We start from the raw sequence: 15,244 nt of genomic DNA, 5'->3' as shown, positions 1-15,244 counted from the left end.
TGAATTTTAGCCTGGTGCATCAGTGTGTTACTGTTTAGTGTCTCCTGTTGGTCTTAGGGGTGCTCCTGCAGCTGCTGGGATTTGGAAGGATGGGAAAGGATGTTTTAATCTTTTATTTCCTTTTTTCAGGCAAAGGAGGTGGCAGAGCAGGTGCTGCTGTCTGTGTTAGACACCCTTGGCTTAGCACAGCTGAAATCTGCTTTACGGTGTGTATTTCCAGAGTTACTCCTTGCTCATTTGGCTTCTTTGGGGGGAAAATATCAGTTATAAAACTGAAAAATACTAGTTTTAAACTGAGCTTGTCTGACTGCCAAATTTCAAGACTTCATAATGCATTCAATCTTTAAAAATCATTATAATTATTCAATTTTCCAGTTTTCTTAATCATTCCTTCGCTTTAAGTCTATTCCTGCTTATTTTTTTTTCCATTTAAAAAAGATAAACCACACATTTCACCTGTACAATTTCTATTCTACAGCTCCAAAATTGCTTTTCAAATTCAGGCTGTGAACAACCATGGCAGGTTTGTATCATTGTCTTACAACTTCTTGTTATTAATTAGTGCTTTTCATACACTAATAAATAAATTTTTCTCCTCGTGGAACTCCTGCAAAAGCCCTTGTGTTTGATTATTTCATACAAGATGTGCTAAATGCTTTTGTGTATGAGGTAGTTCAGTGATTTCATATCTGTAATCCTGTGGAATCTTAAAAACATTCAAAGGAATAAAAAGCAGTTGGGAAGACTAATTTTTATTAACTGTTAATGAGTAGAAGCAGCATGAGCTCATTAAGAATTTCCTTTTAAAAATGCTTTTAACTTAGTTGATATCACAAACTTGTGCTTATTTAATCTCCACACTAATTGACTGAAATGACCTGCACAAATAAATGTTTATTTTAAAATAAAACAGCTTTTTTGGCTGCTGTGGAGTCACAGAAAGATGATCTAATTTTAAATAATTAATTGTCATTGTTGTTCTAGAATTACTCCATTAGATAACGAGGACAGCCTGAGTTTGATCAAAACGGTAAGAAATAATAATATTTATTTATTTAATTAGAAAATAAAGCTCAAGTGTCTGTTTTTGTGGGGCATACTGAGATTTTTATGTGAATATAAGTGTAAGAGGAGAGATGAGAGAGATTTCAGATGCTGGTCCAGGTTTAACAAGAAGTCAGAATTCAGAATAAAACATTAACACAGAATTATGACCTCAGGCCTTAACCACAATATAGAAATAGGGGTTTAGGATGTTTGAAAAATACAAATTTTGTTTTTTTCAATTGAAATATTTTAATTTCTGCTTTCTCTTCCCTCCAACTGCAGGCATCCATGATGGTGTTTGACATTCCAGACCTGCTTACAGGAAGGGGATGCTTGGGATCTGTTGTGTTTTCAGAGTCCTTCCTGACATCACAAATACAGGTCAAAGAAAAAGGTGAGTGCTTTAAATTCGAAAAATCAACACCACTCTTGTCCTTCTGTTGGCTTTGCTGTGATGGGAAAGCCAAAGGAATTCCATTGGATGTTTTTGCTGTTACTCTGATGGGTTTGGAACACTAAGAGCAAAGGAAAAAGCCATGGAAAGATCAGAATAAATCAGGATTTCTTTGGAATTCTGTAGCAGCTCTGTGTATGAGAGGACTGAGAGTTACTCTGCTGTGAAAGCTTTGTTTAAACACCCAGAAATCCTTAAAATAATAAGATTTTAATATTTACTAAAGAAATTTCAAGTCTTAAAAGTAACGTACTGGGCATTCTGAAGTATATGGGTGATTTTAGTTTAGTGGCCATGGTGATATTAGGTCAAAGGATGAATTTGGTGATCTTGGAGGATTTTCCGACCTTAATAATTCCCTGATTCCACTGCTTTGCTTCCCGTGGCTTCCCTGCAGATGGCAGCATCCATCCAGACTCCAGGCACGTTATCCTGACCGCAGCTATCCCGAGATTCGCATCCTGGCTGGTGAGTGAGAGCACACAGCCTCAGCTCAGCTCATCCACAAGGCAAAACTTGTGAATCCCAGACCTAAACTTGGTCTGGGAGTGGGCATGTCTGAGTGAAAATCTGGAACTGGAGCATTGAAACAGAATGTTGTGATATTAACATACCCTGATTTTTTAGATTTGGGTGATAAGTGGAAACAAGCTGATGGTTCCATGCATAGCAGGAGGTTTAAATTATTTCATTTTCATCTTGTCAGGTTTTTATCTTTTTAAAGGTCTGGTTGTGTTTGAAGTGCACATTTAAAACTCCTGTGACTTTTGAAAATTCTCTTTGTTGTGGGGTATTTTAGATCAGCCCAAAAGAAAGCAAAGTCTGATTCAAGACTTCTGATGCACTGCACTGTGTGAGAGGTAGAATTCCAAAGAATATGACAGTGCTGGGCATTGCCCTTTGGCAGTGCATGCTTGAAGAGTAATAAAAAATAAAACTGCATGCTTTCTATCTATATAATATTTTAGTCTATAAAACAATTTAATGGGGAGAATGTAGTGCAATAAATTATTTTGGTCCCATGGTAATACAGTATTAACAGCACAAAATTGTTTTTGAAACACTCTGGGCTCAGGGTTTCTTCTGTCTGTGGTACCTGAGGTTCTTGTTGGCCTCAAAACTTCTTTAATGCTTTTTATTTAGTGTTAGACTTGCTTTATTTATATAAATCACAATTCAAATGGAAGCTGTTTCTGGCTGCAGGTTGAAGACAGTGATGTGAAACTCTCTGAAAAGGCACAGCAAGTATTGAAGGTAAAATTAAATATTTTTATTAAACTAAAGAAGTTACACTTTGATGAACCAGTATTTGCAAAACCTGAGCTACTACCAGACTCTCTTTTTATTATGTGTGTTACTTCTCTTCTACAAGACTTGCCTGTTCTGCCCTGTCTTTTTCAAACTTTGACATGCAAAATAATATATTGTGTGTAAAAGTTTGAGGGTTTCTTTATTTCAAAGAATCATAAAACCCAAGAGCAAAAAGAGTCCTAATAAAACTATGATTTCATGGAAGTCTCACTGAACATTACTCATGGAGCTCATGTGTTTCCAAAAGCCCCTAAAACCTGATGCAACTTTCTTTTAACTTAATTAGCATGCTAATGTCTAAAGGAAAACACTCTAAGCACTAGGAAAAAAAAAAAAAAGAGTTTGGAATCTGGAAACATCTTAAATCACATGAGTTTCACATTTGTGGTGCAATTTGTGGTTCCCAGGAATGTTCATTATAAATAGATTTATTTTCATGTAATATACTTTTAGCTCACTAGATTGACAAACTAAAAACAAAAAGCTCAGCCTTGTGGTTGTGACAATAACTTGTAACTTCATAGCTGCTGGCAAAACCAAAATGGGGAGAAGGCTTTTAAAAATTATCCTCTTGCCTTGCTCTCTTTCCCTGGTCCTTCTGCATCCATGCAGGAGAAAACTCTTTTAAAGAAGTTCTTGACTGATGCTGTTTGAAAAGAAAAGATTTTCTCTTGGAGCAAAAGCAGGAGAAAATGTTCCTGCCTGGATTGGTCCTTGATCCAGTCTGTGATGTTGCTGTTTGTTTTTTCCTCTTTAGGAAGACAAATCTTTCCTGGGCACTTTACTCACTGGGGGTGATGGAGTTTATATCTGTTCCAGCAATCCACAGGCCATGCCTGCAGAAGGTGAGATGTGGTTGGGGTTTTTTTGGCTTCTTTTTTTTTTTCTTGTTTTGGTGCTTTTTGTTTTGTTTTTAAACATGAGAGAGAGGTTTTGGGATTCACACTCTGGTGAGCCAAGCTGTGCCATCACCTTAAACTTTCAATTTGCCTTTCCAAGTCTCTTGTGTTTAATTTCATGTCTGGTTTTTTTGTCCCCACCCTCTGCCTGGAAGTCCTGGAAGGAGAATTCCTGCTGAGCTTTGGGCAGACCTGGCAGGTGGGAGGTGGCTTTTCCCCATAGCTCACCTTCACAACATGCAAATCTGGCTCCTCCTGTCCTTGAGAGATGAGCTGCCAGATGTTTTCTGCCTTTTCTGCCTCTTATAAACACGAGGTTGGAAAGACTGGTCATTGCAGAAGTGCTGTGGGCTCCCAGCTCAGGAGGAGAAGGCAAATATTCCTCTCAAAGCCTCCTCCTGGAGCTGACGTGTTCCAGGTTTCTGCCACTGTCATTTTCTCTCAGGAATTCAGAGTTTGTCAGCTCTGCTGCTCACTGTGGTACAGAAAAATGCCTGATTTTGGTCCTTCTCAGATCCAATCCAGTTACAGCTTTCTGACACAAGATCCCTGGCAGCAGCCTTGGATTATTCCTCTTTTTTTTGGTGCCTTTTCCTTCAAGAACTTACACGGCATGAATATCCCAGGAACAAGACTGAAAACAATTTGATAGGACTGTTAGATTTCCCTCCCTGCCTTGAACTAATAGATACTTTTAAAAGCACAATACTTTTATATTCTATATATATATATATTTTATACAGAGAAGGTGTGGCTGTCACGGTGCTGATGTGCAGCAGGAGGTGGTGAATTTCTGACATTAAGTGCTTGGTGCTGACAGTGTTTAGAGGAGAACCTTCAGCTTTATTGTCTTTGCCCTGGAGTGTGGAGGATAAATAATGATGTGCAAGGCAATTAAACAGCAACCCTCACATGAGGGCAGCTGCTTTTGCTCTAATTGATCAGATTTCAAAGAGAAGAGGTTAATGCAGAGTGTGATGTTCAGCTATTTTGCAATGCAGTGCTGTGGGCACTTGTTCACTCAGTAAATAACTGGAGAGCACTGGATTTTATTTGATTTTATTTTGGCATTGTTAAAACTGGCTCTGTGCGCCCCCAAAGAAACAATTTACTTTTTTTTTTCTTTTTTTTTTGAGATTTTTGCAGTTAAGTGTTTTACTAAATCTTGAGTTACAAGTAGGTGCTGTAAGGACCATTATGAAACACTGCAAGGAGTGTGAGATTTTTTTTTTTTAGGCGTCACGTGGCAGTGAAGCTGATTTTGTTCCCCAGTTTGTTCTCAAATTTGGGCTCTGCTGAGGTTGCAGCCCTGTAAAGTGCAAAAGGTGCATAAAATTCATGGAACAGTTTGGGTTGGAAAGGACCTTAAGGAACACTTAGATCCAACCCCTTGCCATGGGCAGTGACACATTCCACTAACCCAGCTTGCTCCAAAAAATGTAATTAATAAGTTAAATTTTAATTTAAAAGGTTAATTTTAAGTTATTTCTTTTAAGTTTAATTTAAATTTAATGTTTTAATTTTCCACTTAAACATTTTTACACTTCAGTTTGTTACAATTGAATTTTCAATTGTTTTGGATGCAATCTTTACTTAAGTTCTTGTATTGTCAATTTTGTATTTCTGGAAATTTGAAATTTGACAGGATGGAACTTTTTTTTTGTTTTTAATTTAAAAAAAAAAGGCCTCAGAATATTTATGGTAAGTGGTTCTGTGGGGTCAGATGAACTCAAGATGAAGTTGTAGTCATGATTCCTGCCCTTGGTAATGAGATCCAGTAAAGGCTGAATGGTTGGAAATATTATCCCAAATAAAATAAATGCTCTTATTTAATAAAAATAAAAAAAAAATTCACTAAATATTATCCCAAATCAAATTTACTGCTTGTTAAATACAACAAAATCCTGCAGGAACGTAGATTTCTTCCTCAGGAAGAAGAGACAGTCATGAGAAGCTGAAATGTTGATTTATACTCATACAATCCTTTTTCCTGCAAATTCTAGGCAAACTGTATTTCTTTTCGGATGGAATTCTGTTCTGTGATCCCCACCACGGCAGCATTTCCATTCCCAAGAACCACATGAGTTCCATTTCTCTCTATGATGGGGTGAGTGTTTTGTCTTTTCTTTCTGTCACAAAGTTTACATCCATTTTTAACAATGATTCTGTTGGGTCCTGGTACAAAGTTGAGATTTCGGCTTCAGTTTGACGTGTCTGTACAGCTGTAATAACTGATGCAAATCACTGCAGTTCTGGTGCTGATTAACTGAAATTAGTGAGTAAGGAGGAGAGAATTTTGTATTGGAGTTAGCAATGTGCTGTTAATAGTGTGAAAACTGCTTTTTGTTAAAAGGAAAATTACATTCATCAAACATCTCACAGTGTGAAGGGATAACTAGAGAAGAGTTCAAGGTGTGGTGAAGTCATAGGGTGTTTTGGAGGGTGAAATGCTGATTTTTATTAAAAATAAATTTGAATCTCTCACTTGGCCACCAGAGCAGCGTTCAGGCTCAGTGGGAATTGAGAGGTTAATGATGGCAACTCAGCTCTGTCCACCTCGAGGCAGAAACACTGGGTTAACCATCACATCTTCAGGCTGGAAAAGAGATTATTTGTGTTGGTTACTGTCTCCTAAACACTGGGGAAAAAAAAAATCAGTTTCCTTTAGTTTCCTTTTTGTTCAGGTACAGTATTCCTTATTTATTCAGTGGCCTCCTGCAGCATTGTGCTGGATGATTTCATCCCACAATACAGGAAAGCAGTAAAATACAGTAAAAATGTGATTCAATTGAGATGAAAACACAGCAGCTCAGAGAGTCTTACCTTAGCTGCCTTTTCTTGGACATCATATTGATTGCCTCTCGTTTAAGAAGCTATTTTAACACTGACCTTCCTTTGATTGTTTGAGTCAAGACACTCACTTTCATAAAAGTTGCTATTTCTGGGACCTGGCCATCATTCTTGAAATGATGCCAGATTTTTGTGTGAAGCTAAGCTTTGACAGGGAGTGTATTATTGTTCTACTGACTTGGCAGAATATGAGGGTGGAGGGTTTTGAAACTGTTAAGGAGTGACAGGAGAAGCAGGGGAATCGTTGGTTGCTCTTTCCAAAAGCTCTTTGCAGCAACGTGGATGGAAAAGAAAAAGGAGAACTTATTGTTCTGATTAAAATAAAAGCAAACTTTGCAGTGATGCAAAATGCAGGTTTTTTTAGAGGGTTTAGCATGATGCCTGTGAGATATTCTTCTTTTTAACTTGAAAATATCTGTACTCCTGCACGTGCTGCAGATTCCTGTGCTGTGAGGAGCTGAGCACTGAACTCCTGAAATCCCAGGGACTCAAGCATGGAGGGCAGGGGAGATTCTGGCTGTTCATCAAGTGAACAAATATTACCAAGCAATATTTAGATTTCACAACGACATTAACATCTTGTAAAACTTGGAGCTGGCTCCTTTCAACCTCATGTCTGTGGGGATTATTGCTGCTGCTGCTGCTTTTCAGATTTTTTCAATTTGTGGAGCCCAAAATGTTTTCCAGGAGCAGATTTTGTTGGACACTTCTCGTGCTGACAGCAGCGTGGATGAGTTGGCCCTGGAGTCACTTCTCAGGAAATCTCTAAGCCATCCTGCAGAATCCAGTATCTGTGGATTCCCTTCCAAAAGCCATTTTCTCTTAAAAGAAATTGTTCTCTTTGAGGAGAATATTTTTGTGTGTTCTTCAGTAACCTCAGTGACTTGGAGAGGATTATTTTTATGATTAATCCCTCAATCAGCAAAGCAGAGAGATTCTGTTTGCAAATGTCTGAGTTGATACCAATTCTTATGTAACAGTTCCCCAACTTGAGCTTTTTCTTCTCAACAATGAGTACAGTGAATTCTTTGCCCATTTCTATTGAAAGTGAAGGGGATGCCACTAAAATTCTGATTTGAGCCTTACATAATTGAATTCCCATTTCCCAGAAATGTTTCATGCTTCTAAATTGTTCTGATTTTCTAAAACTTTGATGTGAAAAGGGTTATAAGTGAGAAGGGCTTGAAACACTTCAGCATCCTGCAGATTTGAATATAAAATCCTGTCCTGGATTCCACAGTCATGGAATGGTTTGGGTTGGAAGGGACCTTAAAAACCAATTTGTCCCACCCCCTGCCTTGGGCAGGGACACCTTCCACTTTCCCAGGTTGCTCCAAGCTCCATCCAGCCTGGCCTTGGACACTTCTAGGGATGGGACATCTCCTACCACTCTGGGGAAAAAAAAAAAAAAAAGCCCCAAAACAAACTAAAAAATAACCCAAGAAAAACAAGTCAGTGTTTTTTTCAGAACAAAAATGGAATTTGAGTTTAGTGCTTCTGAGGGAAACACAACCTGAGGGCTTCAGCCTCTCTTGTCACCTTTTTAGGTGGCATTTAAATAATTTTTCATCTGCTGTCTGTGTTGGACATGTGGATGTAGACAAAGAGTTTGTTGTTTGAAGCAGTAGCAGAGGAAGGGTCTAGATTTTGGTGTAGACAAGAGAAGATATTAAAATGTAAGCTTTGTTTTCAGGACAAAAGTTCAGTGCTTCGCTCAAACTCAGATCCTTTGTTTTAAACTTGTGATACCTCCAGTAGCTGCAGAGTGGAATCTGAGGGGTGCTCCACCCCTCCTGATCCATCCCTGTGCCATGCAAAGTAGAAAATGTTAATTTTAACTTGTCCTGTTTCTTTCTTTTCCAGGATTCCAACAGCATCGTTGCTGCTCTCTTTATAGACTTCAAAAGTTCCCTGCTTCCTCATCTCCCCATTGAATTCCACACCCAGAACAACTTTCTGATGATTGCACTTTTCCCTAAAAGAAAGATTTATAAAGCTTTTTATTCACAGGTAAAGTGAAAAAAAAGTTTGGTTGGGGTGGGGGAGAAGCCATATAATTGCTCTGTGTGTTTAAGATGTGTGAGAAACTCAAATTTCTGCATGAATTTCCAGTGATGGTGCTGCTCGTTGTGTTTAATGCTCCCATGTGCTTTCACTTTGCCTTCTGAAGGCAGCCAGGGCTTTAAAATCTCCTTTTCTGAGCTGCATTTCAGTGTAGCTCTGGTGTCTAATTTGCTGCAGGGATTGTATGGAGTGGCAGAGGTTCCATTGTGTGTTTTTGTGGTCAGACACATTTGGATCGTGATCCATGGGGAAGTGGAGTTAAAAAGTTTTTAAGTCTCCCATATGGCATTGTATTATTCCCTGAGTAGATTGGCTTCGTGCATTGTGCTGCAGAGGCTTTTAATAAACCCAGCTTTATAACAATAGTGCTTTTGAGGAAATGAGCCTGGAGATTTTAGGATGTCACAAGGGTTTTAGGATGTGCTCGTCACACTGGGTTGGAAAAGACCACCTAGCTCAGTGAGTAGTCCCCACTGGTCGTATTAATGGTCCCATAAAATGTCTCCTCCTTTTATCTTAAGTGTTTAAATTCTTCCCACTGTTCCACTCTGTGAATGGTTGGCAATCTGTTGTTTGTTTGTATTTGAATTTTCAGCCTATTTTATTAATTCTACTTCTATATCTGTTTTATTTTTCTTTTCTCTACCAGAACACATCCTCGAGATACTCACAAATCTCAGACCTATTCTTTCTGCTTTATTTGGCCTAATAAAACAAAACCAGATTCTTTTCAATCTATGGCTATAAAAAGTTCTTTTTTCTTCTGATAGTTGTAATGCTTTTCTATTGATCTGGTTTTTGGCTGTAGATATCCAAACTGTTTGTAATATCTGAGATGAGGGTATTTGTTTCTCTGTTGCTTTTTCTCAGGGCTATTTATCCCTGTCCTCCTTTGAATTAATTTTTTTTTTGCTGAGCAGTTCCACACTGAGGTTCGGTTTGGGCAGTTTAAGTTTCTCATTTGGCACCACACCAGTTGCTTTGCTCAAGCAGATAAAACAAATCTTTTGTCTTCAGGATGTTCTCTCATGAACAAAACTCTTCATCAAATTGACTGTACCTGATTGTGTAAACCATGGAAATATATTATTATGTTTTGTCAGTATTTCCCTTCAGGTGTTTATTGATTTCCTCCAAAATTCTTTCTAAAAGTCTGTGTGTGCCTCACAGGTTACAAAGATTCACTAAAATTTAGATGCTGCTTCTATTCTTCTCAATTATCTGCCTTGATGCCTCACTCACTGGAGCTATACTTTGATTATTCCAAGCCTCCTGGAAATAGGGGATTGCAACTGCCCTGTTACCCAAATCTGGGTTGGTTAAAAATGAGATGTTGAGCCCACAGAGGCGAAATCTGCTGTGCAGGATGAGGTGATGCCTTTCCCATCCTCACTCTGAAGGGTACAGGAGGAAAATTTGTTGAGGTTTTGGGATGTGTTGATTTCTCTCATGTTTTTCTTTGATGCCATAGCAGCTCTTTTTTTACTTAAGTTATACAAAAGGACCTGATCTATTTCTTCTGGGCCTTATATATTTCTATATTTCTAACACTTGTTAGCCTGACCTATGTTCTCACTTTATCCCCAACCCTTTGACTCTTTCAGAACACAAATTTCCCTTGACCATTCCTTTTTTCCATCCCTCCCAGGCATTTCTTTGAGTCCCTTCTGTGTGTTTTGAAGTGGTTGTTTCTTTAGTTGTCTGGATCCTTCTGCATGAGCAATATTGCCTTTGTTAATATCAAAAGTATATTTTAGTTTGATGGTTTTTATCTCCTACCCTTTTGTATGGGATGCTGAGTTTTTAATGGAAAGCAGTCGTGTCCCCCCCAGTTGTTTTGTCTTGCAGGCAGTTATTGTGAAAAATGACAATGGCTGTTGCCTTTAGTTCAGAAAAGAAGGGAAATTCCAGACACTGACAGGACTTTGTGATTCATCTGAATCTGATTTCTAGGTTCCCAGTGCCATTCAGATTAATGTGTCTTGGCTGGAGCAATTGGATGTGAGCCAAAACATTCCCTAGAGAAACGAAGGGTTTCCTTTTCTTTGGGGAGGGAACAGAGTTTTTCTTCAATTTCAAGTAATGATTGCTGCAATCTCACCTCATGAAAATTACAGCAGTGCTTCCAAGAGACTCGAATTAATTCAGTTCCTGCTGTAGAGCACTTGGGTTATAAACACCTACATTTTTATCAGGGAAAACAATTCAGTACATTCCTAAAGCACTTCCAGCCTAGCCAAAGAAAAGATTGCAAAATCTGATCTGTGGATTTGAATTCTAAAATTGGAAGGGACCTCAAGGCACATCTCATTCCATGGCAGGGAATCTTCCACTCTCCCAGGTTTCTCCAAGCCCCATCCAACACTTGGGCACTTCCAGGGATGGGGCAGCCACAGCTTCTCTTGTAGCAAAACGTTTATTGTGCAATATTTAATGGCTTGTGAAAATGTGTCTGCTTTTTTTTTAGGTGAGCAAAACCAATTCCTAAACAAATTCACAGCAAATTTGGGAAAATAATGGCACTCATGCATAGATCTGGTTTATTCCAGGTTTTCTCTCCATGGCAAAACCAGACAAACTCAGGATTATCTTTAAGGGTTGTCCCAGAAGAATTCCTGTCTGAGGAACAAAAGAGGCTGTAAGTTCCTGCCAGTGCAGTGCAGTTACACAGAAGCTGCAATCAGAAAAATGTTGCTATTTAATGTTTTTGATAATAATTAATTGTTTAAAATTTAAAAAACGGTGCATTCTTAGTGCAACACTCACATTATTTTTTTATTGTACCACTTAATATGAGCCCATGTGGTTTAAAGAAGAGAATTTTTTAGGTTTCTCCTTTAAGTAATTAATCCATTTCCTTCTTTTAGGCATTCCAGTGTCCAGAAGCTCTTCAATGCCTTGTCTTTTGCTTCTGGGGAAAGATGCAGGGAGCTGAAACTGTCTGCTGCCATTCCAGGGTTGGAGAGGTGAGAAATTACTTTTGTGTTCAAGGGATTCATTCTGTCAGAAATGAGTCAAAAATGTTTTGGTAGATGTGATAGCCATCTAAAAATGTTTCTGAAATAATTCTATCTTTACACTAGATTGTTTTTATTCTGAGATGAATTATTTTCTCTCTAACTTGCCTTTTTCATGCTCTTGTTTTAGTAATTTCCCAGCTATTTATATGGATGAAATCTTTTGCTGTCAATTGTAAGGAAGTAAACCTATTATTTTATTTTATTTTATTTTATTTTTGGAAGGTTTGTGCAACACTTCACAGTCAGCAGCGTCAGTACCAAGCCAGTGATGAGAGCACATCTTCCTGTCCTTCTCCAACAGTCAGAAACCATTTCTGACAGCAAAGCAGAAGGTGATAAGGTAAGGAAACAACTCCACAATAATTTCTAACTCTCATATAGAATATCTGGAATATTCTGTCAGTAGTTCTCTTGTAGTGTAATAAAATACTAATCATGTTCAGCCATGCTCTGCCTCCTCCTCCACTACCACCAGTTTTTTGTCTTTTTTTTTCTGCTTATATACTTAATTATTTTCCATTTAAACAATCTTTTGGAAGTGCAAATGGCCTTTCAACCTGATGAAATAGAGGCAGAAAATGAGGTGTAGATCTTTAAGTGAAGTGTTTTCTCTAATGTCCAGAGAGACTTTGCCCTAAAGCAGCAGCTTGTTTTTATGAATTGCTGAATAATTTAACTGAATTGTTCTCTGGAACATAAAAGTCCTTTAAATAGCATAGGGGTAGCACATGATATTTAACATTTGCTGATATTATCTGTACAACACTCCTTTCTCTATAGGGGCAATAACAATTGTCCAGTTTAAGGTGTGCTTTAAATAGCATTTTCAGAGAAAAGATTTCCTTGGAGCTTCCCAGCTTTTGAAATCTGCTGAAAACAAAGCCAAAACAGCAGGAATATAATCTTTCCTTGCAATATTGCTGGGGTCTGATTCAGAGACTATTCTGAAAATTAATAAACCCTTGGGAACGTTTCAAAATCTGATTTTAAGGTTGGTTTAACTGTGGCTTTTTAAAAAAAGAAAGAAAAATCTCTATGAATCATAGAAAGCAGCCTTTTTGGTGTCTGCACCAGTTTGTTTCTGTGATTATTTTGTGTTTAGACTTTCCTTTGTCCCCTGTTCCTGTGTTGCAGGTGATCATCACCATCATCACTGGGCTGCCAGGCTGCCGTTCCAGCGACCTGTGTTCTTTCCTTGTCACTTTTACCAAGGAGCGTGGGAGGTTGGTGCAGCTCTGCTTACACTGATCACCAAAAAAAAAAACCAGCTTGGCATGAAGGCAAAACAAAAAATTATCACTGTTTTATTTGGTGGTTTTTTAAGCCTCATTTCAGACTGCCAGGTAGATTTGCCCATAAGTGTATACATTTAGGCAGAAAAACAGCACAGGAGATTTCTTTGTTGCCCATTCCATGTGGTGAAGAGCTTCCATTTATTGATTTGTAGTGATTCTAATGTGCTTTTTTTTGTTTTTTTTTGTTTGTTTGTTTGTTTGAGAAAAGACTCTACTAACAGTCCTTGCCACAGCATTGTTTTTAATTTAGCCTGATTTGAGGTACATTCTGGACATCTGTTGTATGGCAATGAGATAAATCTGCTATAGGAATTTGCCACTCTGTGTGTTGATAGAACTACTGGAAAATAAAAAAAAAAATCTTATCCTTTTAATTCTTACAGCCAAACACCTTAGCATTTAGACTTAGCCATGTTCTGCACTATTCTTTTACTTTTAACTCAATGTCTTGATTTTATCAAGTTAATTCAGAACAGTTTTGTGGTTCTGTTATAGGGCAAACACGTCAGGTGACTTTTGGAGGCTTTGTAATAACACATCTCCTCATGTTTTCCTGCAAATGTCATTGTTACTTTCCATTTTTGCAGTGAAATATTTTCATGCCCAGAGTCTTGAATTAGATTTGTCTAATTTTTGTTTACTGCATCACTGCCAGTGATCAGAATTACTCATATGATGTACAGCTTTGAAAAAAAAAGCTGGTGAACATTGTTTTATTGAAAAAAAAAAAACAAAAAACCCCAACAAAAACGACCCACAAATGCCTTGGGCAGCCACATAAAAAAACGTGCATATGCTGGAAATGATAGAAAGCCAAATAAATTCCCCTTCCCCACGTGGCGACGTGGAACGAGACCACCACGAGATGACGAGAGATGTGAAATCTTTGGGCTTGTCAAACTTCATTTTGCTCTGTTGCTTGAAAGCAGGAAGAAACCAGAGCTGTTCTGTGCCAGCACATGAACTGCTTTGCTCGTTGTCTGTGCTTCAGGTGGATTGTTTATCGGCAGACCATGGACAGCCCGGAGTGTTTCAGTGCTTCCCACTTCCAGCGCTTCCTGGCCGGGCTCCTGGAAGCCCAGCAGAACCTCGGGGTCCACGCTGGGAAGAGAAGCAGGCTCCTGGTGGTGCTGCAAGGGTAAGGAATCCAAACTCTTGGAATTGTTGTGTAGAATAAGGCACTTCTGGTTTGCACATGGACCAAACTCAGCTTTTCTGTCCCTCTTGGTTTTGTTGCTCCTGTAAAAAAAGGTGTCCTTAGCCTTCCTTCCATGTTCTGGGTGCACTCACAGCCCAGAACCCCCCTGTGCTGGGCTGGTCCCTCAGTGTGGGCAGCAGGGGAGGGGGAGATTCTGCCCCTGTGCCCTGCAGCTCTTAGGTCCCAACAGCAGAAGGACTTGGAGCTGCTGGAGAGAATCCAGAGGAGGCCACGGAAATGCTCTGAGTGTTGGAGCCCCTCTGCTCTGGAGCCAGGCTTGGAGAGCTGGGAATGCTCACAAAGCTCCAGGGAAAGCTCAGAGCCCCTTTCAGGGCCTAAATGAGCTCCAGGAGAGCTGGAGAGGGACTGGGGACAAGGGATGGAGGGACAGGACACAGGGAATGGCTTCAGATTGAAAAAGGGGAGATTTGGGTGGGATTTGGAAGGAATCCCTGATGGTGAGGGTGGTGAGGCCCTGGCACAGGGTGCCCAGAGCAGCTGTGGCTGCCCCTGGATCCCTGAAGTGCCCAAGGCCAGGTTGGAGCAACCTGGGGTAGTGGAAGATGTCCCTGGTTGTTGCAGGAGGTTGGACTAAGATGACCTTTAGAGATCCCTTCCAGCCCAGTCTGTGATTCTGACTCCAGAACTGCCAGCAGAGATAAAACTGTCAAAAATCTCCTGTTGCCTGATAGAGCAGGTGATAGCAGAGGAGGACTTAGTAATGTGTGTTGGCTAAATGCCATTTTCCTTGTGGGATAAAGGTGAAGACTGAGCCACCTACCTGTGTTTGACATTTCCATCTCCAATGTAGCATTTGAGAACCAGGATCATCTTCTGAGTCATTAGAAGGTGACATAAACCAGTGTGAGGGAGGCACTACCCTGACCTGGCTGCAGTGACTTCCAGTTCATCCTTCTCACTGAGGATGTACAAATGGAGCTCAGCATTTCCATTCTGATCATGCTAAAAACCATCATTTTTTCCATGTTGGAGCCAGACTGATTTATTTTTTTGTGTAATTAGTAGGGATGGTGTTAAGTCCATTGATGGGCAAAATAACTGATACTCTGGTAGCAGCACTGGCTTCAGGAACAGATAATTGGAAG

At 39.3% G+C, this 15,244-nt stretch overlaps 1 protein-coding gene across 1 annotated transcript in view; it reads left to right on the top strand.

Moving 5' to 3' along the window:
* DNAAF9 (dynein axonemal assembly factor 9) overlaps positions 1 to 15,244 on the top strand; it is a 69,739-nt gene that overhangs the window by 34,225 nt on the left and 20,270 nt on the right. The window contains exons 14-27 of the mRNA XM_053975638.1: positions 130 to 206; positions 479 to 523; positions 985 to 1,030; positions 1,330 to 1,441; positions 1,899 to 1,969; positions 2,705 to 2,755; positions 3,570 to 3,657; positions 5,715 to 5,818; positions 8,425 to 8,571; positions 11,175 to 11,263; positions 11,493 to 11,591; positions 11,868 to 11,985; positions 12,780 to 12,868; positions 13,932 to 14,078. Coding sequence (XP_053831613.1) covers positions 130 to 206; positions 479 to 523; positions 985 to 1,030; positions 1,330 to 1,441; positions 1,899 to 1,969; positions 2,705 to 2,755; positions 3,570 to 3,657; positions 5,715 to 5,818; positions 8,425 to 8,571; positions 11,175 to 11,263; positions 11,493 to 11,591; positions 11,868 to 11,985; positions 12,780 to 12,868; positions 13,932 to 14,078 — 1,283 coding nt within the window. The remainder of the gene's footprint in view (positions 1 to 129; positions 207 to 478; positions 524 to 984; positions 1,031 to 1,329; positions 1,442 to 1,898; positions 1,970 to 2,704; positions 2,756 to 3,569; positions 3,658 to 5,714; positions 5,819 to 8,424; positions 8,572 to 11,174; positions 11,264 to 11,492; positions 11,592 to 11,867; positions 11,986 to 12,779; positions 12,869 to 13,931; positions 14,079 to 15,244) is intronic.

Source organism: Vidua macroura, chromosome 4 (assembly GCF_024509145.1).
Source record: "Vidua macroura isolate BioBank_ID:100142 chromosome 4, ASM2450914v1, whole genome shotgun sequence".
Lineage (NCBI taxonomy): Eukaryota > Metazoa > Chordata > Aves > Passeriformes > Viduidae > Vidua > Vidua macroura.
Note: the sequence above shows the minus strand (reverse complement) of the source record. Positions and strands in the feature narration are given on the sequence as shown.